The following is a 20,847-nucleotide window of genomic DNA, read 5'->3' on the forward strand; positions in this document are numbered from 1 at the left end:
GGTTCTGAATTACCATTACATAGTATTAGGCCTTCCTATACAGGTTTAGCGTGAGGTCCAAATAACTAGCGTGAGGTCCAAATAACAATTCCCAAAATATATAATCCACTTCGGCGTAAAGAATACTAGTATACCCCGTATTAAGGAAGGAAACGTACCCGGGCTGACATCCTACATCGACAGAGATCAATACTTCTGATCATGGAACGCAAGCAACAGTACATACCTTTATAAGCAATAAGCACGGGTAGATTTCAGACAAGACATGCTCAAGCTTTACATAGTAGAAAAGTCTTAGACAATTGATCTCGAGAACCGACTGAGATGCGACCCGCAAAGACACTCGCGCTAAACCCAAAGTAGCGTACCCTGGAGTTCTAATTTAATCCCCACGAGGAATGTGGAAGTCAATTTAGGTTTTCATCACTAATTATGTTCGTTATCAATAGAAATATGAATTAACTATGCCCACTACTACTCCGGACGTAGTAGTACTTGTATGACCTTGAGGGGTGCGTGGTACCCTTTACGGTACAGTACGGTATTCTGGTCCCACCCAATCTAGTTTGAGATTCTTTTAAGGAGAGTCCAAAGTTAATGTCACTCTGAGTATAGAAATGCCTCAATTCCCACCCCCACGAGGTAGAAGATATTTATCAGTGTGATGAAAACTACCAGATAATCATCTCTAGCAGTTGCTAGTTTCAATTGTCACATTGTCACTGAGACCAGGTGAGAATAGTGTTGCTCACAATGTCTTTCGAATCTGAATCACATTCACAAGAGATAATACCTTGATAGGAGTACTTGGGTCGTCCTTCGGAGAAGTACCTCTAGAGGTGGGACGGTCTCTATCAAAAAGGTTGATGGGCCGCGCTAAGAAACATGACAGAATATTACATCCAAGAATAATCTCCGGTTACCGGCTAACCCTCAGACAACCCATACGCCATTGTGCAGCGGCTTCTCTGGGATGATGCCTTTTCATAGGACTGCTGAGCCGGAGGATGATTTCGTCTATTTCCAATTAGGCATATCAGCAGACTGATGAAATTATAACCCGCCCTAATATTGAGAACTTATTATTGCAGCTGTCGTTAATTAATTCTCTTGTTCTTCTGTAGGTATGGCACAGTGGCTTCACTCGGTACAGTAACTGTACTGATCGATACCGAGTTTGGATGGATACCTACAAGTGGAACGGTCCCAGGGGACACCGAGTATTTGCCTTATAAATCTGATCGTGAGATATGAGGAACTAAAGAGGGTGTTTCAGTACTCCAGGGTGGTCCTACCTACACTGAAGGAGTATTAAGTGACTTTAAACCAACTTATGAATTACTTTTCCTTTCCCGGAGTAGGGAGAGGAGAATAGCAGGTGACCAGACGGGTTAAGGAGAGATGGTGAGTGTTCACAATAAAAATTACCAAAAAAAAAAAAAAATGGGGACCGGGAAGAAGCGATTCAACAAGCCGAGTCTCCATCACCAACCAGAATAAGCAAAATCCATCCGATGCCCACCCTAGTCTTTTTATTGTTAATAATAATTTTGTGTTTCTCGGGACTGGTGGATTGATTGTGTGTTGTGGTGTGGACGAGAAAGTGTGTTTGTGTGTGCTTCTCTCCCAAGGTGTGTGGTAATTTTTGTTCCTATTTGCCTTTTAATTTCCAATCTTTTTGAATTCATTTTCCTTTTTTTTCAAAGGGCGATACCTATTTTTCCTTTTCGAGTCTGGAGCGTGCCCAAACTCAGTATTACTGTACAGTAATTCGAAAAACAATCTCTATCTTTCCTTATCCCCCGGTCAAAGAAAAAAAAAAAAAAAGAGAGAGAGAGAGACAGAGAGACCGAAATAATCACGCTTTTTCGTTTCTTTCCTTTTCTCCCCCTCTTTCTTGTCCCCTCACGGCCCCAGTCCAGTCCAGTCCAATTCAAGTCCAAGTTTCTCTCTTTGGCTTGTCGCACCTGCTCTGTTACCCGACCACTTCCTCCTTTACCTTCTCTCGTCTTCCTTCCCTCTTACCCTCCCCTCCCCCGGTCTACTCTTCCCTTTTCACACCTTCTCAGTCCCTTTGATTTCCCCACGCCAGACTCTTCGTCTGTCGTGCCTCTAGGGTGAGAAGTCGCTGTCTATTGCTACCATTCTGCCTCGTTCACTCGTGGTAGAGCCGTCCGGACTTTTTGTTGGGAGGACAATCACTCCTTTTTTGTAAGTCCACTCCCCTACCGAACAACGCATTGGCATTTTGGGCTGCGCATGTCAACGTCCCAGAAGATTTCCTTTTTTTTTTCTTTAAAAAAAATAATTAAATAAAAAGAAAAACAAAAAAAAGACCCCTTGCTATTCTACTTGAAAACAGACGCTACCTTTCCCCCTGATTTGATTGCAGTCGGTGTGTTCCAAATGGTTCCGCCTGTGTTCGCTGTCGGTCGAGAGAAGCCAAGAAATTATAAAAAAAAGTTTCTGATACGGAGTGCTTGAAGAAACATTCCGCATCCTAAAATCAGTCCGACTAATGTCATCGTTGGTCGCCGTGCGCCTTCTCTCTCTATCTCTCGCACAACAGGTTTATCCATTTGGAACCACCGCTTCAATCCGCGATATCTTGTCATTCATCTACATGTTGTCTTAATTTGGCCCGGGAGCTTACGCTTACCCTCACTTTACAACAGTCCCCTGACCAGCTCCGAGCGGATCATCAACCTTCGCCGCCTCCGTTCCGTTGGTCGTCGCGATTTTTGTCGGTGAATATGTCTTACTACGAACCTCAAGGCTGGCAGGCGCCCGCTGCGCGCCAGGTATCTTGGGAGCAACCTGTTCCCCCGTCGCGTTCAGGTATGGTTTGATCATAAGCCTCGGCGATGATGCTCTTGCCCTACACAGTGAAGCTAATGCTCCGACTTCCAGGATCGAGCTCTGTCTCTCAACGCGACGAAGTTCCTGCCTTTTCCTCTCAGTTTGACGGTATGACCGTGTCTTCCCCATTCTGTCATATGCTCCAACGTTGGCTTGAGAAGTACAATCTGCGAAATACCGGCTATTAGTGGTTTTGGTCGGGTTTTCTGATGTGGTCGCCTATCACGTCATGCTGATTACAGTGGATTGTTATCGGCACTCCGTATCGCCGAAGAAACAGAGTCGAACAATTGCTGACTCCTTTTCCCTAGAGGTGGATCGTGCTATCGACAACCTTGTCAAGAGCGGAAAATTGTGGTCTGCTCCCCGGAGGGACTCGATGCCCATGATGATGGGCCGTCCATTTCCCGACTACGGTATGAAACCTTAGACTGCTTTATTGCCACCAATCGATATCTAAACATGGTTGCAGATCCCCGTGTGTCCAATAATATGTCCCAGCGTCACCACTCGATTAGCGACTTCGACGGAGCCAGGATGCACCCGAACCCCAACCTTCAGGGGTTCTATGCCTCCCAGCGTTTTCAGGGACGCCCAAATGAAGTAGAGCACATGATGCAAGCAAAGCGTCGGATGGCGGCACAGCGTGAAAGGGAGCTCCGCAACTATCACCAGGAGCAACAGTACAACCGAAGTACGTGGTAGCATTTGTCTTTGGAGCTTTTTTTTCCTCTTTTTTTTTGGCTTCTTTCTCCAATATTCCCCATGACTTCTTCCTTTGCCCACATGTATCGGTTGCATTGTATAATACATTGGGACGTGGTTCCTTTCTTGAACATGAGTTTTAATATTCCTCTCTTTTCTCAAAGGCCTGCTTGCCGAAATGTCTGGAAACAAGTCCGATCGTTCGCTCAGTCCGGCCGCCATGAGCGAAGAAAGCCGTCGAGACCTCCTAGCTCGCCAGCATAGGGCTTTGTACGGCAACGAAAGCCCCGCCTTCTTCCCGCCTGGCAGTTTTGGAGATGACAACCCACGATCGGAGAGCCAGGGGGGTGGAACCCCAACATCTGCCACTGGTGTCCGTGGCCCATCTCCGCGCGGTGTTGATCCTTTCGGCATGGCCCAGACCCCAGTCCAAGGTAGCACTGATAACATTGCTCAAGCCGGCGCGTCTCTTCAATCTCCTTCCCGCGCAACCAGTACGTCCTCGCCGAGCTCGGGCATTAACCCTGTCTTCGGCAAGTATGACAACGCCGAGCAACCGATGACCTCGACCTCCTCCCCCGGGAGAGCTGACTCGCCTTCCGCGAGGCAGGTGCATTCGAAGCCAACCAGCGGTCCCATTGGCTCCGTCGGCCCTATCGGATCTCGCCCGGTCCAGCCGGCGGGTCAAGCTCAGGCTGCCAACCCGGCACTGAACAAACGCTCCACGACACCCCTGCCGTCTCCTCTTGGTTTCGGCTTCACACCCAGTGACGCAGGCGCAACCAATGATCGTTCGGCCTCGTCGGCCTCGAACCCTTCCACCTCCGCCTCTGCGGGAACACCTGGTGTGAAAGAGTCTACTGGTGGTGTGGCGCTCGGATGGGGTAATGGCGGCGGCGTTTGGGGATCGAAGAACGGACTGGGCGTCCAAGCTTCCGTCTGGGGTTGATTTACGAACCAAATGATTTGGCTCCGATTGACGCTTACTTCATCATTCAATATGCGTTCGCTTCTATGTCGTGGCGTTATAAGAGAGGGTTCTATTTATGATTCAAATCTTGGGAAAGAGCATGGTACATATATGGGAGAAGTGGTGCAAGAATACGTTCTGTTTAGCGCTCCGTCATATGTGGACAGTTAATTGGTACAGGTTGGTTTACTGACTATGGAACTTGGTTGGCCTGTTGGTTACTGGAGTCGGTATTCCCCCATGGTGTGCTTTTGGCATTTGTGAGTTCATTCATCTTTTATCTCCATGTCTGGTAACTTGGTCTCTGTGACGGTTTCCTTGCATTTGTTCCATGTTTTCACTTTTGGATATCTCATTGGCATTTGCGGCCTTTTTCTTTTTCTTGGTTGGGGTTTGTATTTACATGCTTGTGAGTGTATGTCTCGGGCTCTTGTTTCCAGCTCATTCGGGAAGGTTTCCGGTGTTACATGTCATCGTTCGGGTCTGGTTGTGAGTTTGGCCAAAGCATGCGATTCTTTAATTTGCGATAGGTATGGGCACCAAAAGGTTTAGTTTCTCTCTTTTTTTCTTCTGTCACCTTGTTTCTTCTTATCTTGGAGCATGGGCATCGGAACATAGGGGGAGCAGGGAAACATAAAAAGAGTTATCGGAGTCTGATCTGCACTTAGGTTATGGTGTGTCATTTTGGATTTTATATTGATTTTGTCTTGTGTTCTGTTTTCATATATTTATTCTCCAATCCATTCGATCCGTCTCTATTATATGCAGGTCTGGTTTTCTAATTGGCATATCTCATGATACGAAGTCACGTCTCCCATACATTTAATCTGAGGTTCCGGTATCAAGTTATAGTAGACACATGGGAATTTTGCTTCTTAATTATACCAAAATCTGGTATGTTGAATTTTCTATCTCTAGTGTATATTCGAGAGAACATAGAGATAGCATTATGTTGGAGAAACAAAGATGAGATAAGAAAACAATAACTTTTAAACAATAGCACACCACACATCAGCGCGATAACCGTTATACGGAGATCATAGAGTGATGAAGAGATATATAGAGCGGAATTAAAGGTCGAATATGAAGAGAAATATAAAATATTCGGCAAAACAAGAGAAAAAAAAAAAAAAAAAAAAAGATAATAAACCCCAAACGCCACCCTAAACCGGACTAGTATGTGACGTGAGAGGATCATTATTGGCCGTGGCAGAATCATGAGTCGTAGAATTAGGATTATGATTAGGCGTGACAGCCTCAGTTTCAATCATTCTCTTCGCAGTGAACAGACCCGATACACCACGTTCCTGGTTCTTACCCAGCCAAGGTTTGCGCGCTTCGCCCAGGACCCGACGACCGAGGAAATAGATCAGCTGACCGACAATGATCAGCACGAAGGCGATCGGATACATGAAGTGAATAGTGTAGTGGAAGACCTTGATGCCGATGATGACGCCCCAGAAGTTCATGGTCAGCATGGAGATGTTGAAGAAAGCAGCGGACGACAAGCGGAAGAGGAGCGGAGCCATGCAGTAGAAAAAGGTCAGGCAGAGGGTGTATCCGGCGAGATAACCACCGACTTGGCTGTTCCAGGTGGCGGTTCTGAACGAGGCACGGTCGAAAATGCCGGCCTGGGCGCCGTTGATGATCATGCCCCAGAAAGCCATCTGGCCCAACACTTCGTAGACGGGTGCTGTGCTGACGAAGTACTCTTCTCCGGTGTTGGCGAGACCGTAGAAAGTTGCGCCTAGGAGGGCGAACAGGTCACCTTTGAGTTGGTTGCCGCTGCTGATATCGCCGCCGTTGGTGCCGGTGATATGGTCGGATGCGATCAGGACGCCCATGCCGCCGATACAGACCAGGATACCCAGGACTTGCGTGATGTGATAGCGAACGCGTAAGAACAGGAACGAGATGATGACGACGACTGCAATGGCCCAGAAATTGATTAACTGGGCACTAAGCATAGTTGTGTATCGGTATGCCAGCACAATGAAATAATTGCCTTCGACGTCGCAAAACGCTAAAATAATATCTAAATCGCAAAGATTCTGATAGTTAGATACAGCTAGTTCCGTGTACAGCAACATGGAGCTTTGCTTACATTTCCAGCCGGTTTTCCACACCATTCGGGCCCAGCCCTTGATGCCGTAACGGTACATGGTGTACGGAGTGAACATGATGTTCAGCAGCACATAATTGAAGAAAGTCTGGAAAGCCGGGATTGAGGTGCCTTCGTCTGAAAGGAGTGTACTGAAAGTACTAGTAGCTGTGTTTGTGATTGCCAAGATCTGTCTGTGGTAAAATGTAAGACACTGGCCGTTAAGACCAAGGTTCGAACTAGGAAAATTCGCAACTTACCCAAGTATCAGAATTATATAAAACTCCTTTGTCGTAAAATATGCCAGGAATCCTTTCTTTTTCTTGTCGATCTGGTCCGCGGGAACCTCCTCCGAAGCAGAGTTTACTTCATGAGCATTTGCACCAACACCCGCCGAAGTATCATCCTTCGGAAATTGGGCAAGCGAGGAGTTATCGCGCGGAGTTGTGGCCGACGCTTGAACGGTGATTTGATCTTTGACGTCCGACATGATGAGACCAGCGGACTGACTGTCCGAGCAGTTTTTGAGAAGGCGAAATTAAACGTTATCTAGAGTGGTTGGTTCTCGCACCATCGAGATAGTGGGGTATGGGTTGATAAGCGTGAATGGGAGCTTTTGAAGACCTAAACGAGCGCAAAACTCCCGGAAGTCGCTCGCCTATGGTCTCTGAATGTTTCAACTCAGAAAAAGTTGTGTAGATAAAGACGAGAGGAGGAGGAGGGAAGAAGAAAAAAAATCTCGTGGGCAAAGGTCCAGACGGCGGAAGAACTGAGCCTATCCTGATTGGGGAATTTTCGCCAGTGGCCCCATCGATTGGACGATATCCGCTCAGGAGACCTCGTGGAAGTCCTGGCCAATCATTGCCACAGCTACCCCACTGTGTAATTAGCTAATTTCAATACGAGTGGATGGGGCGGATCTGTCCGACGCCAGTCCGTCCACTATCCATCCTTGGCGGCCAATCAGCGAATGGGAAGCCCGACAGCATGACGGGGCGGGAGAACAGAGCACACACCTTATATCCTGATGGTGCAAAACGCTCAGACCCCGATAGTTCACTATCAGAGGTACCGGTGTATCACTACTAATCCTGATCGCGATCACTGGTTATGAGCATGTTGCAGAGCTTTATAGGCGAGGAGCTACCTAATATCAGCAAGGGAGAAAGTGCGAAGGCTGTTCTTGCATGGATTAGTCGTTCAATCCCGTATACCATTGTTCAACGTACGATAGGCATCATCGTAGATCACTTGCCCACAAGGAAGTCAAAACATATGCTTCACCGTTCATTGTCGCTGGACATCAAGGGAACCTAGTTCATAAGATAAAAGCAACGTGCTATGATCTCATTCTGTCATGCTCACATGACCTTTTGTTGATGCCTCAGGCCATAATAATAGACTTTAAATTAAGGTGGCAATGACCTCATCGACTACAGTCCCGCTTTTTTCTGGAAAAAGCCACTGAACCGATATGGTCGGAAAGATTTTGAAGTTGATGGAAGGGAGTATGTATTGTTGGCTATTGTCCTGACTATCATTCTGATAGCTCCTGCGGAAATGACAAAACCCTCCCCATCGCCGCTTTTTTTCCCCATTCCTTAGTAGTTGTTAAGTTGGGAGGAGGCTCGTGCTGAGAAGACTTAATGTCACATTCATTAGCAGGGAACATCTCGGTAGGGAAAGAGATGCTTGACATGGTGATCGGGTGATGAGTATTGGCCATGACAGAGACGGTACTAGTAGTAGATGCCTAGTGCATGCATAGATGTAAGCCACACGATCAACGATAAGCATCCATGGATACAACTACTATATGCAACGTGAGATAATATGTTTCAAAATACCTTGTTCAGACAATTCAGTTCTTCGTGCTGAAAACCCCGATTGGGACTTCGAGTTGCATTCAACCTCGAAGGTCCCATTGAGGTTCCATGGGTAAAGCGGGGGGGGGGAAGGATTTGGGTTGGGGAAGTTTCCGAAAAGAGAGACCTACCTAACTAGGAGGAGTCCCTGCTATTCTTAGCTGACAAGTAGAGTTCTATATAAGGCAGAACGGGAATAGCCCTTAATCAACATGGCCTAGACCTTTTGCACTCTATTTATCCACCCCTGAACATTGTCTGACAGTATATACATACATACACATAAGTACATCTTAATTATGCACAATATAATGATGTTCAATCCTGTTGGGACTAACATATATAATGCATAACTATAATTAATTGAGGGACCATTACTGTTGCGAATCATAAGCCAAATGTACTGCACTATCAACATACACACATACATGAATCATGGAGATCGCCCTCTTTAATTTCCCCCCAGAGGAGTATGCCTCATGTTTCTGCTTACCTTATTTCTAATGGTTTGTTTTGACACCTTTTCCGAGATGATTTCTATTCTAAGGTTGTGTGAAAACCGCGGGTGCACGTCATTCCATCCACTCATTGCCTTGCAGATCCCCGTAGTTTGCCGGCTTCTCTCCTTTCTCGAAACCACTCTCTTCGATCAGTGCTTCAAACTATCCTCCTTTCGCCTTGAATCGGAGACCCCCCAGATACACTTAGCTCTTTCTTATCTTATTTACTGGTTACTTTTTTTTTTTATTGTTGATTATTTGTAGAAAGTAGATCTTCCGGAGATTTTCAAGAGTCTCGACACTGAACCCCACACCCGATCAGGCAAGGGTTGGGTACCTTAAATCATTTACAGCAGTTTCAGCTCTTTTGGTGTTCGTCCCTTTTCGGTCGCGTGTGCTGGTTTTGGTTTTCCATTGTTGCGCGCCGCCAACCCCAAAAGCCTTTAAAAAAGGGAAAAGAAAAAAAGAAAAAAGAAAAAAAAAAAAAATAGTGGCCGACCGCTACCGAGGCCGTCAGGTGGTCCCGACCCAAACTCAGGATCATCATTCATCATCCGCAGCAAAAGCAGCAAAGTGTGCCATCCCCGTTATCACCTGTGACCTGTTCGTCTTTCCGATCCGTCCATCTTTTTCATCATCTCCATCACAATTCTTTCCACCCCCCATCATACTTCTTCCATTTAATCCCGACCGCAACCCCTCGTCCAATCCGGACAAGGCAGCGGCTCACTCTTACCTCTCCCGCAACTTCGGGCCTCTCTGCGCGCCGGTGCACTCGTTCCTGAGTTGTCCCGGAGTGACGAGACGCCACCTCCCCCCTGTTGCCAGATCATGGCGTTGGAGGTGCAACCGCCCAGCGATCGCAAACGAGTCAAGGTCTACGAACTGAGAGATAACGACTGGTTTGATAGAGGTACTGGGTTTTGTACTGGGGAGTTCCTGGACGTAAGTTTCATCGCATGGGGGATCGTCCGTCCAGCGCGACATCGGTCGTCGGGCGCAAACGCTACGGATCGCGCTTTCTCAAACATTCATTCCGGTCGCTGACATCCCCACTCTATCTTCCTGCAGGATGAACCGCGAATATTTGTCCAATCTGAAGATGAACCCGAACGAGTACTTTTGGAGACAAAAATCTCCAAAGATGATGGGTACCAGAAACAGCAAGGTTCCATTCTCCCATCGTCCTCCGCACCGCAAACTTAAATAGGGAAGATACTAACACTCGTGCGACACTACTAGAGACCTTGATAGTATGGACGGAGCCCAATGGGACGGACATGGCATTGAGCTTCCAGGAACCTGATGGTTGCGCCGTGATTTGGTAGGGCATCGCTCGGACATTGTGACTCAGTGTCCTTTTCTCTTGGCTGACAACAATCGCGAAAGGAATTTTGTCAATGGCGTTCAGCAACATCTTACGAACCTGGCACCAGCAGGTAGACACCCGGCGTTCCTATTTTGTCTGCCATTGGCAGATTGGTTGACTCTCGTTACTGACATGGGGCTCTCCCCTAGACGATGCATTTTCCGACGATCTCGAAACCTATCAGTCGATAATGCTACCCGCTCCCGAGCTCGGAAACCTCCCCGAAATTGACCATGTTATGAGAGCAGCCAGCATGACACAAGCCGGCCGAGATGCATTGTCGAAGTTTGTTATCCGGGAAGAGTACATAACAAAGCTCATACCATTAGTCACGAGGGCAGAAGGTCTCGAGAACCTGCTGGACCTACACCGTCTCTGCAATATCATGAAATCCCTCATCCTCCTTAATGACAATACCATTATCGAGACCGTCGTTACAGATCCTATTATTCTGGGAGTTGTGGGGGCGCTGGAATGTACGTGATATGGGGTTTGTTGTGTCATAGTGTGATTGCTAATGAGATCTTAGACGACCCTGAGTTTCCTACACACAAAGCCAACCATCGGCAATACCTTGCAGACCAGTCACGCTACAAAGAGGTGGTCCCGATTAAAGATGCCCTCATCCGTCGCAAAATCCGATACACCTGGCGTTTGCAATATCTAAAGGATGTGGTCTTGGCCCGGATATTAGACGACCCGACTTTCTCAGTTCTCAATTCGTTGATATTTTTCAACCAGGTCGAAATCGTAAACCATATCCAATCAAACGGTCCTTTCCTGAAGGAATTATTTTCGGTGTTCGATCCGAGGAATACCGATGCAAAGCGCAAGGAGGATGCAGTGCAGTTCCTCCACCAATGCGCATCCATTGCCAAAAACCTGCAAGCACCGGCGCGCGCCAATCTCTTCGCAAACTTCATCAGTCATGGCCTCTTCGCTGTGATCGCCTTCGCTATAAAGCACCCTAACCCCGCTATGCGCACGACGGGAATTGATATTCTAGTTGCACTGCTTGACCATGATCCTCTCATGATGCGGGGATATATGCTTAAGGCCGTGAATGAGAAGAAGACGCCGCTGACTGATACGTTGATTGATTTGCTTCACTTGGAGTCGGATCTCGGTGTTAAGAATCAACTCGCAGATGCAATCAAGGTTCTACTGGACCCCCAGATACTTTTGCAGGACACGATGGGTCGGGCTGGACCCGAACAGTACTCGAAGCCACGTCCCAATATCCTCTCTGATGCTTTTGTTCAAAACCACTTTGATGAATCTGCTAAGAGGCTATTCATGCCGTTAAAACGCCTCGAGAACCGCGCCAGCCGTAAGTATTGTTGGTCTACATTAGCCTGAGTCTGCTCACGCGGCTAATTCTCTTCACTTCTTTAGTTAGCGACCTCAAGTTTCAAGAGGTGGCCTTGCATGCTCATCTTGTTGATATCCTTACTTTCTTTGTCCGTCAGCATCTGTACAGAAGTCGTGCTGTCATCCATAATGAAGCACTCGCTCCCAGAGTTGCTCAGTTACTTACAGTGCCCCAGAAGCACCTCAAGCTGAGTAAGTTGACTCATTCGAAGTCGCATATAGAGACTAGTGTCTAACTGTTTACTTTCGGGATAGTCGCGTTGAAGTTTTTCCGTACATTAATTAGCCTCCAAGACACGTTTTACCAAGCTTTGATGACCCATAACAACACGTTTGGTTTGATTCTTGACATTGTATATGAAACAATGCCACGTGATAACCTCCTTAATTCAGCTTGCCTTGAACTCTTCGAATTCATCAAACGAGAAAATATCAAACCCATAGTTCTGCACGTCGTGGAGAAGTACGGTGAAAAGCTCAAGAATATTACCTATGTCAACACATTCCAGGACTTGATTCTACGCTACGAGCAAATGCAGGGCTATGGTACAGAAGCGGAGTCCACTCTCTACTCTCAAGATGAAAGTACACCAGCTCGTCGAGTCCCGCCCAACGGACAACGTTGGCAGGGTGTTAGGGAGATGGATGCGGCAGAGGAAGAGTATTTCAACACGTCTGATGATGAGGAAGAGGTAAGACAATTGATATCCGTCTTCAATGAATATCAGTCAGCATACTGATTTTTTTGCTAGTGGCAACATGAAACTGTGGCCAGTGCAACAATGGCTCCTCAGATGCAGAACGGTTCCGCCTCACCAGTCGTTAAGCCCCTAGTCGACTATCCAGATGACGATGAGGATGATGATGCTATGGATACAAAGCCGGAGGGTAGTGAAGAGCAGAAGCAGCAACAGTCGGTACGACAAGAGGGTACCCCAACCCCTGACGCGGCTACCGAGTCTAGCGCAAACGCACCGTCGACTCCGGTTTCATCCACCGTGCAGACACCTCCGGAGCGTTTGTCAGAGAAGCGCCGGCGTGAGGAGGAGGACGATGATGAGCTGGTTAAGCTCAGCTCTGGGCCGAAACGAAGGAGCTCGACCAGTGGCAGTCCTGGAGGGGCTGGTATGCTGCGAAAGAAGAGAAGCGTGTCAATTGGATCGCTATCAGCTGCTGCTGAAAAAGGAACAACGCAGAGTATCCTGGGAACCGTGACTGGCAGCACAGCACCAAAAAGGATAGCCATCAATCTTAGCTCTAAGCCATCGCCAGAGACGGACTCTACTGATTCTGCGGCAAGTACTCCAAGCAGTGAGAAAGAAAACCGTGGCGGGAACCACGGTGAAAGTGGTTAACAATTCTCCCGAGATAATTCTCCTGCCATTCATGGATTTGGTCGCATGAGTGGACTTCCCCGCAAGCATCATTCTCGTTTGTCCGAGTACTTGGAGTTCTATCTGCATTTCCCGCAAACCTCCTAGATACCAGATGAAGTAATGATTTCGTCTTTTTCATTTCTTCATTTTCCCTTTTACTGATTCACAGCATATCTTTGTACGATTCCCTCATCATTAGCTATACATCTTCGTGCTTTTCTTTTGGCATTCTTAGATATCATGTATTAGGTTTCTAGTTGCTCTGAAGCCTGCGATTTCTGTCTTATTCTTACCTTCTCATCGTCGAAATTTTGGCCTGGTGTACAGCTACCATGTCTTGTCTGTTTCTTTTCCCAATTTTTCTTGTTTTACTTTGAGTGTCCTTCCTTTAAGCACCTCATGGGTCATTTGCACTGTCAATGCGTGGCGAAAAACAAAACAAAATGGATATGCAATCAGAAACGAGGAAGTAGCGCGCATGCTGCCAGCCTCTTGCGTCTGATGGTCGGTGTTGTTCCACCTGGGTCTTTGGCATAACTGGAGCTTTCTGTATTGTTCTTCGGTCTATCTATGGGGTTTAAGGAGCTCTGGTTGATAGGGATGGAGTCTGGCTGGATGCGATGAATTGCGATGAATCACACTGTGCGTATGTCTGCATTTCAGAGGTTCTGGTATGGAGGATCTCGTTTCTTTCTGTTCCTTATTGTGATTGGGAATGTTTGATGGAGCGGGGTGTCGAGAGAGTTGATATTTGCGTTCTTCTGAGGAGATATTGGTGCACATACTTGTCGGCACAGTAACTCGCTACCTTCACAACGAACCGCGTCTTTGAACTATTGTCGAGAACAACATACCGTATCTGAATGTCCTAAAACTTTTTAATAAGAGTGTTAGTATAATTTGTATGTAAGTCGATGTAAATCGGTGCCGAGGCATAACGGGAACTCCGATTTCTCCGATCCAATTTTGTCGAATTCCATACCCTTTGTACATATGAATCCCACCCATGTACCACCTCAGGTACGCCAATTCGACACGTATAGGGTATAAATATATATTAAAATCATCTGCCATAAGGCGCAAGTGCATGAGCACCATGTCTTCCACCCGACAACCCCACATTTCCGCAGACAGCTTCTTCCACACATCGTCCGCATCCGACCCATCACTGTCCCCCATCACCATCTACATGATATCCGGCAATCCAGGCCTAATTGGGTACTACCACACATTTCTCTCCACTCTCTCAGACAAGCTAAACACACAATCCACGCAACAAACAAGAAAAAACCATGCCTTCCAAATCTACGGACACAGCCTGGGAGGATTCGAGCTTACCAAAACACCAGGCTCGGAACCAAGGTACTACGACTTGGAAGAACAGATCTGTTTCGTCCAAAACAAGCTGGATGATTTCCTCACTAGCTGCAGCAATGCATCGAACGGGGTCCCAATACCAAGACCCAAAGTGATCCTCATCGGCCATTCGGTGGGTAGCTATATTGCCATGGAGATCCTCCGGAGACACCGCGAGCGCTCGACGAGTAGCGCCTCGCCCTCTGTTGATTTCGATATCATCGGCGGCGTTATGCTGTTTCCTACTGTTGTCGATATTGCGAAATCGCCCTCCGGCCAGAAATTGACGGTGAGTATACATTGTCTATTTTCTTTTGATTGGTTGTGGGAAACACATGGGCTAATCGGATGGATTGCAGCGCATGCTATCTTTTATCCCGCAGTTGGCTGTCGTAGTGGGCTTCTTGGTCCGCATCCTGACAGCCCTTCTCCCGGGTAGTCTTCTACGATCTCTGGTTAGGTCTTATATGGGATCGCCGCAGGATAATATGGTCGAGACTACGGCTGCTTTTTTGGAGTGTGGCTATGGTGTGCAGCAAGCTTTGTATGTTACTCTAATTTTTTTTAGCGGTGTCCCGAACAGATTTGAAGAGTATTCTAACTGGGGTTTTAAGACACATGGCTGCTGATGAGATGCAAACCATCACGTCGGATAAATGGAGCGATGATGTTTGGGGCATGTCTAACGTGAAGGATCCAGTTACGCGATTGTTTTTCTACTTTGGTCGGAATGATCATTGGGTTGCGGAGCGGACGAGAGATGAGGTTATAGAATTGAGGGGACGGACGGAGGGTGGTCCGAAGATGGTGGTTTGTGAGGAGGGTCTGCCACATGCTTTTGTTTTGAGTGAGTACTTTCACCCTGTCTCCCTTTTGGAAGTGTTGGGGGTGCAGTTTGCTGATGTGGATGGCTTGTAGAATATAGTGATGTTGTGGCGAAGAAAGTGGCCGGTATGGTGTTGGATATAGTAAAGGATTGAATGAACTTGGAGGGGTGGTTTGTTGGTTTGTTGGTGGTGATTCTATGTCTGGGTACTTATAGACTTTGTTGTTTGGATTTCATAAGAGTAGTTAGACTGGATATTCTTCTTTGTATCACCTTGTTCTAATTCATATATAATGCATGGTTGTCCGTTTTCCCATTGGAGGTAAACTGCGCTCATTGTGCAAATATCATGGGTATCGCAAGTGTCATGACATTAGGCCTCTAACAGACATCTTTCGGATAATAGCGGGGGTTCCTCGATCAGGGACCCCCCTGGTACGCTAACCCAGCTCTCCTAAATAGATCGCCCAGTACGTCTTGTTGCGGCTGCGGCTGCGGCTGGGCTATCGGAACACTCATCCCAGATTGGTGCCATCCCTGGGGACTAACATGGTGCGCTGTTGTACTCCAACCATCATCCTGGGCCCTTTGTTGCCCAAATAGATCCCTTAAAGAAACCTGGCGACCCATGGCAACACTTGATTGCACCTCATCCACAGGGTCAGCGGTAGAAGCCGCAGCCGCAGCTGCAGCGTGCAGGCCATTCTGGCGAGTAGCTTCCAGTCGCTCGCGAGCCAGCTTCAAACTTTGACCTGCATGTATGGCGCATTCCCGAATCACCTGAGCATTGATACTGCGCGTTTCGGCTGTAGAGTTGGGAGGCGGTTCTGAATAAATCCAAAGACCGTATATGCGGAGATCGGCGCTTTTCCCATTCGTGCTGTTATTATTATCCACACCCAACCCGGAGTCTTCATCAACCTTAAGGATCACATATTCCTCTGTAATTTCCACATTATCCCCTTCCGTCAGGGGAACATCGAAATTCTGCAGACCCCGCCGATTCAGTACGAAAACGTTATATCGTTCTTCGCCTAGAGACCCTTGCGACAATTGACAAACAAACAGTGAGCCTTCCACTCCGCTCTTTTCCCACTGCCGTGTGGTTGGGCTGAATATGTAGATGACGGCATAAGGCGCTAAGGAGAGAATCGACGTTATGGCGGGGTTGTGACGGCGGAGGACGGAGATGTTTAGCTCTTCGTTGGAACGGACTGGGGGAGGTGGCATGCTAATTTCTTGCTGTTGGGTATCTGAGAAATAATTCTGGTAGTCTGAATCGTAGTCCGAGGGTTGAGGCTGATTGTGTCGGTGATTGTTGTTTTGTCGTCGGGGCCTGCGTGTTGTCATTGTGAAGTGGAGGGAAGAAAAAGAGGAAATAAATATGGGCTGTTTTTGGCAAAGATGACGAGGGACAATGGCGGTATTTATCTAACGGGAGTGAATTAATCAGAGAATGAACAATAGCGACAAGTGTTGTTATGGAGGAATGAGCAAAAGGCGTAAATAAGCTCAGGTGATGGATTTATTAAATGGAGAAGCTCCGTTCTGGGAAGCGGTCGGCAGCCCCACGGACATTCGTCAGAGCGAAAGCACAGCTCATGATGATCCACAACCACTCCTGCTTCCTCCTGATCCTTTCAGTCCAGTTCAATCATTAGGTTCAATGTTTGTCTAATTCTGCGTCTACCGCCCATTCTTTCGCTTCGAGGATACCTCGGTGTTATCTGACTCGACCAACTCGGCACTATCCTCTTATCGTTGTCGTCATTCATTCGTATCGGCTCATACCTATCCTACCGCGGGCTAAACCCACCCCTCTTGATCTCTCTTATACTTCCCGCCAACGAGCGCGTGATAATCGGACAGGTACTTGGCATTTAACTGGCTCAAACTACGATTGATATACCGTCGCAATGACCCTCTGATCGCCACGCCTCGTTCCAATTGGTCATTAACCTTTTCGTATTGCCTGCTGTTGAAGAGCTGCCAACCCGCAAGGTGAACGCTCAATTTAGCAAATTACCGAGGGCCATCGGACCTCTATAGAATTCTCTGCTGCAGGCGATGAGCAAATCCTCCCTTATAACCGATCCTAGTGTTTCTATTCAGCATGGTGTCAGAAAGCGAACAGCGCGCGTCGCAGTCTCCGGTCGGTACCGGCGCAGGTGACTCGCACTCTGACGGATCGTCCCCGGATACCTCCCTCGACCCCTCATCGCTCCCACAGGCCGTTAAAGCGAGGAAATCTGAGTATACAACTCAACAGTCTATTCGTGTCAAAGTCGGAACGTGGAATGTGGCTGCCATTCCAGGTACGGAGGGAGATATTGGAAAGTGGTTTGTACAGCGGGAGGGGATATGCGAACAGCTCGCCGGGTTACGAGTCTCCGGCCTAGAAGAAACTCCTAGTAAAACGAGTGATGGTTCCCCGAATGAGACTGGATCCGAATCTGACCAAGTGGGACTCTATGTCCTTGGGTTACAAGAGATCGTGGATATCTCTTCCCCGGCGGAGGCCTTGAGGCCCTACGTTGATCCAGCGCCGGCAAATAGGTGGAAAGCTGCGATGCAGAATGCTTTACCCTCGGGCTACCAACTGGTTGCAGAGTCGCAGCTAGTGGGGCTGTTACTGTTGATTTACGCCTCTCCTTCTGTTGCTGAGACTGTATCGTCGGTCAGCTGTACCAATGTGGGTACCGGCCTGTTCGGGTACATGGGTAACAAAGGCGCTGCAGTAACGCGCCTGATGCTGGGTGAGGCTACGTGTTTTGTCTTCGTCAACTGTCACTTGGCAGCTGGGTCGGATAAAAACAGCCTGGAACGACGGAACTGGGACGCCTCCCAGATTCTCCAACGCGCAAAGTTTGACCCGATCGATACTGAAAGTGCACTTAGGGATGAGCCGACCGAGAGTATTGGCAAAGAAGATTTTGCTTTCTGGTTTGGTGATCTTAATTATAGACTAGAGGATATACCTGGAGATGATGTGCGACAGGTCCTTGCTCGACATACAGAGAACGAGTACGATAAAACGCACAACTCAACCCATGTGGCCGATGAAGACGATTCAGAGGAATCACCAAAACGGGTGAACGAGACAAGTAGAGCTCCTCCGCCCGTTTCCGATGAGGACGTGGACCCTCACACAGACCCAGCCTCTTTGCAAACTACCATATCGTCTTTACTTCCGCATGATCAGCTTCGCCTGCAACAAACCAAACAGAAGGCGTTCCACGAAGGATGGAGGGAAGGTAGCATATCATTTCTGCCAACATACAAGTACGATGTAGGAAGCGTCGCCAAGTTTGACTCCAGCGAAAAGCAACGGGGCCCTAGTTGGTGCGATAGGATTTTGTATCGAACACGGCGGGATATGTTAAGACATGAACAATTAGTCAAGCAAGCAGCTGAAGCCAGGAAACGGGACGAAGAAATGAAAGCTAGGGGACTAGACAAGGCTGCAGCAGATGACAACGTTCTATTCGACTATGACCCTGATGTTGATGGTGCAGACAGTGCAGACGAATACGACCCGGACAAAGATGACGCGAGTGACGGTGCTTCGTTCAATTCGCAGAGTGATCCGGACCAATCACTTAGGCTTGACTATTATATCTCGCATCAAGGAATCCTCTCATCTGACCACAAGCCCTTAGCAGCCGGCTTCACTATAACGTATGAGTCGGTTGACCCTCAATTAAAGGCCAAGATTCACCAGGAAGTGGTCCGAGAGCTGGATAAGGCTGAAAACGAGTCTCGACCGGGTTTGACGGTTGTGGTAGACAGCCACGGTCATGAGCCCAGTAAAGACATGACGAAGGATCCAAATGCGCTTGATTTTGGTAACGTACCTTTTGATGTATCCGTCACTCGATCCTTGACAGTTGCGAACACTAGCGGCGTGCCTGCAACATTCTCATTCGAAAAGCCAGAACAAGGAGAAGGTTGTCATTATCACCCGTCTTGGCTTGAATATCAGATCGAGCCACCGCACCGTGACAATCCGGAAGATCAAGTATCTACTTTACCTTTGCAGGAGTGCACATTGCTGCCTGGAGAACTCACCAATATTGAAGTTACTGCATGTGTTAAAGATATACAGCTTGCACGTTTGCTCAATGACGGAAAGTTGAAGCTAGAGGAAGTTTTGGTCCTTCGGGTGACCAACGGCCGAGATCATTTCATCCCTGTATATGGGGAGTGGTTGCCCACCTGCTTTGGCCGCAGCTTGGAAGAACTTACCGTCATGCCTGAAGCGGGCGCACGAACATTACCAGCTACAGAAATAATGAGTCGCCAGAAGGACGAAGTAGGAATTCCCTTGTCAGCCCCACGGGAGCTTTTCCGCTTGACGGAATCGATATCAGAGTTGTCCGAACGTGCTATTGCCGAATGGAGCATGATCAGAGGCGAGTCCGAAGACTCGCCACCGTGGGTTAGAGAGCCACATGGGTTTGGATGGCCTTTCGAACCAGAGTCTTGGACTCTGACGGACAAAGATGAGCGCTCTTCCCTTCTGGCATCTGCCCGGGAAGCCTTGGATACCAATAAGCCCTTCAACCATGTCATTCCACCCGAAGTGTCTTCGCTTCACCGTCTGGAGATCTTAAGCGAGACCTTACTGGTATTCCTCAGATCTTTGAAGGATGGGATAGTCACTGCGCCAGTTTGGTCCGATCTAGACCAACAAATTCTCGCTCGCGAAAAGACTAAAGCACCGCCTTTATCCTGGGAAGAATCCCAAGCCTGGGTCCTAGAGAGCCTAACATATTCCCCCGCGCACAGCGTCTCCTTCACTTTCGTCACCTTCATGCTTGCTCGCATCGCCAACGAAGTCGCCCCAGTAACATCTATGCCCCTGCGACAATCCTCCGAAAAGCCGTCCGATGAACAAGCCAACCCCAACAAACAACCCACCACACCAACCGCAACAGCTGCCGCTGCCGCAGTCGCTGCCGCAGGCAATCTCCGACGGCGAACCCTCACCTTCACCTCAAACATGCCAGAACCTACCACCAATCCCCTCGCCATCCGCCGACAAGCTGTCGAAACCGCCCTCGCGGGTATATTCTCCAGTGTCCTTATCTCCGCAGACGTCCCTGTCCCAGCAAAGGATAACCAACGGCGAGCACAGGAGGACCGGAAACGAAGTATAATTGAGCCATTCTTGAAGACCATCGGGGTTGACAATAAAGGTCCCTCCGGTGGTTGGTCTTGAGCTCTTACACAATGCTTGTCCCGTATATATGCGCCCAGATTTGCGTTTCCCTTTCTCCTCGATGATCTCGGATGTTTTATATTACCTATAGATTCGAGCTGGGTTCTGTATGTATTATGTTGTATATATATTCTTCATTCATTGGTTTTTAGGTTATTCGACGGTAACTACTGGAGACATCGTGACGATGTGGGCACAAAACGTGTTTCGATGTTTGATAGTATAAGCTTTTTCTTTTCGCAAGTTGGCGAGTATAGTACTTATTGTCCGTAGGCACTGTATACTTGGCGATGCTGTATGCTATATAGCTATACACTTCTAAATACTA

General features: G+C 47.9%; 8 protein-coding genes across 8 annotated transcripts; 5 read left to right on the top strand and 3 right to left on the bottom strand.

Moving 5' to 3' along the window:
• Nucleotides 1-2,143: 2,143 nt before the first annotated feature.
• Nucleotides 2,144-2,743, bottom strand: BDV27DRAFT_134894 (uncharacterized protein). Its single transcript, XM_032068392.1, has one exon. The coding sequence runs from the start codon at nt 2,613-2,615 to the stop codon at nt 2,451-2,453; it is 165 nt and encodes a 54-aa protein (XP_031923266.1). The 5' UTR covers nt 2,616-2,743; the 3' UTR covers nt 2,144-2,450.
• Nucleotides 2,744-2,753: 10 nt separating this feature from the next.
• On the top strand, nt 2,754-4,513 carry BDV27DRAFT_148902 (uncharacterized protein; the record flags this gene model as incomplete). Its single annotated transcript, XM_032070983.1, has 5 exons — nt 2,754-2,838; nt 2,911-2,967; nt 3,171-3,275; nt 3,332-3,553; nt 3,729-4,513. 5 exons carry the CDS (start codon nt 2,754-2,756, stop codon nt 4,511-4,513), a joined length of 1,254 nt encoding a protein of 417 aa, XP_031923267.1.
• A 1,148-nt stretch (nt 4,514-5,661) lies between these two features.
• Nucleotides 5,662-7,361, bottom strand: BDV27DRAFT_43767 (DUF914 domain membrane protein). Its single transcript, XM_032076639.1, has 3 exons — nt 6,896-7,361; nt 6,639-6,829; nt 5,662-6,569 (listed from the first exon to the last, which is right to left on the bottom strand). The coding sequence occupies exons 1-3, from the start codon at nt 7,123-7,125 to the stop codon at nt 5,698-5,700; spliced, it is 1,293 nt and encodes a 430-aa protein (XP_031923268.1). The 5' UTR covers nt 7,126-7,361; the 3' UTR covers nt 5,662-5,697.
• Nucleotides 7,362-8,779: 1,418 nt separating this feature from the next.
• On the top strand, nt 8,780-9,311 carry BDV27DRAFT_43824 (uncharacterized protein). The gene has a single exon (XM_032076641.1). It carries the CDS (start codon nt 8,980-8,982, stop codon nt 9,262-9,264), a length of 285 nt encoding a protein of 94 aa, XP_031923269.1. The 5' UTR covers nt 8,780-8,979; the 3' UTR covers nt 9,265-9,311.
• Nucleotides 9,312-9,689: 378 nt separating this feature from the next.
• BDV27DRAFT_43805 (SMEK family protein) lies at nt 9,690-13,388 on the top strand. Its single transcript, XM_032076640.1, has 9 exons — nt 9,690-9,945; nt 10,072-10,168; nt 10,243-10,324; nt 10,390-10,439; nt 10,519-10,845; nt 10,899-11,699; nt 11,765-11,932; nt 11,996-12,432; nt 12,493-13,388. The coding sequence occupies exons 1-9, from the start codon at nt 9,832-9,834 to the stop codon at nt 13,093-13,095; spliced, it is 2,679 nt and encodes an 892-aa protein (XP_031923270.1). The 5' UTR covers nt 9,690-9,831; the 3' UTR covers nt 13,096-13,388.
• Nucleotides 13,389-14,212: 824 nt separating this feature from the next.
• Nucleotides 14,213-15,452, top strand: BDV27DRAFT_148905 (bifunctional triacylglycerol lipase/ester hydrolase; the record flags this gene model as incomplete). The annotated part of the gene is made up of 4 exons (XM_032070984.1): nt 14,213-14,761; nt 14,856-15,016; nt 15,087-15,319; nt 15,391-15,452. 4 exons carry the CDS (start codon nt 14,213-14,215, stop codon nt 15,450-15,452), a joined length of 1,005 nt encoding a protein of 334 aa, XP_031923271.1.
• Nucleotides 15,453-15,586: 134 nt separating this feature from the next.
• Nucleotides 15,587-16,806, bottom strand: BDV27DRAFT_134901 (Dcp1 family protein). The gene has a single exon (XM_032068393.1). The coding sequence runs from the start codon at nt 16,646-16,648 to the stop codon at nt 15,719-15,721; it is 930 nt and encodes a 309-aa protein (XP_031923272.1). The 5' UTR covers nt 16,649-16,806; the 3' UTR covers nt 15,587-15,718.
• A 130-nt stretch (nt 16,807-16,936) lies between these two features.
• Nucleotides 16,937-20,840, top strand: BDV27DRAFT_134902 (phosphatase family protein). Its single transcript, XM_032068394.1, has one exon. The coding sequence runs from the start codon at nt 17,412-17,414 to the stop codon at nt 20,517-20,519; it is 3,108 nt and encodes a 1,035-aa protein (XP_031923273.1). The 5' UTR covers nt 16,937-17,411; the 3' UTR covers nt 20,520-20,840.
• Nucleotides 20,841-20,847: the final 7 nt, after the last annotated feature.

The sequence above is a fragment of the Aspergillus caelatus genome (assembly GCF_009193585.1).
Source record: "Aspergillus caelatus strain CBS 763.97 unplaced genomic scaffold BDV27scaffold_224, whole genome shotgun sequence".
Classification (NCBI taxonomy): Eukaryota; Fungi; Ascomycota; class Eurotiomycetes; order Eurotiales; family Aspergillaceae; genus Aspergillus; species Aspergillus caelatus.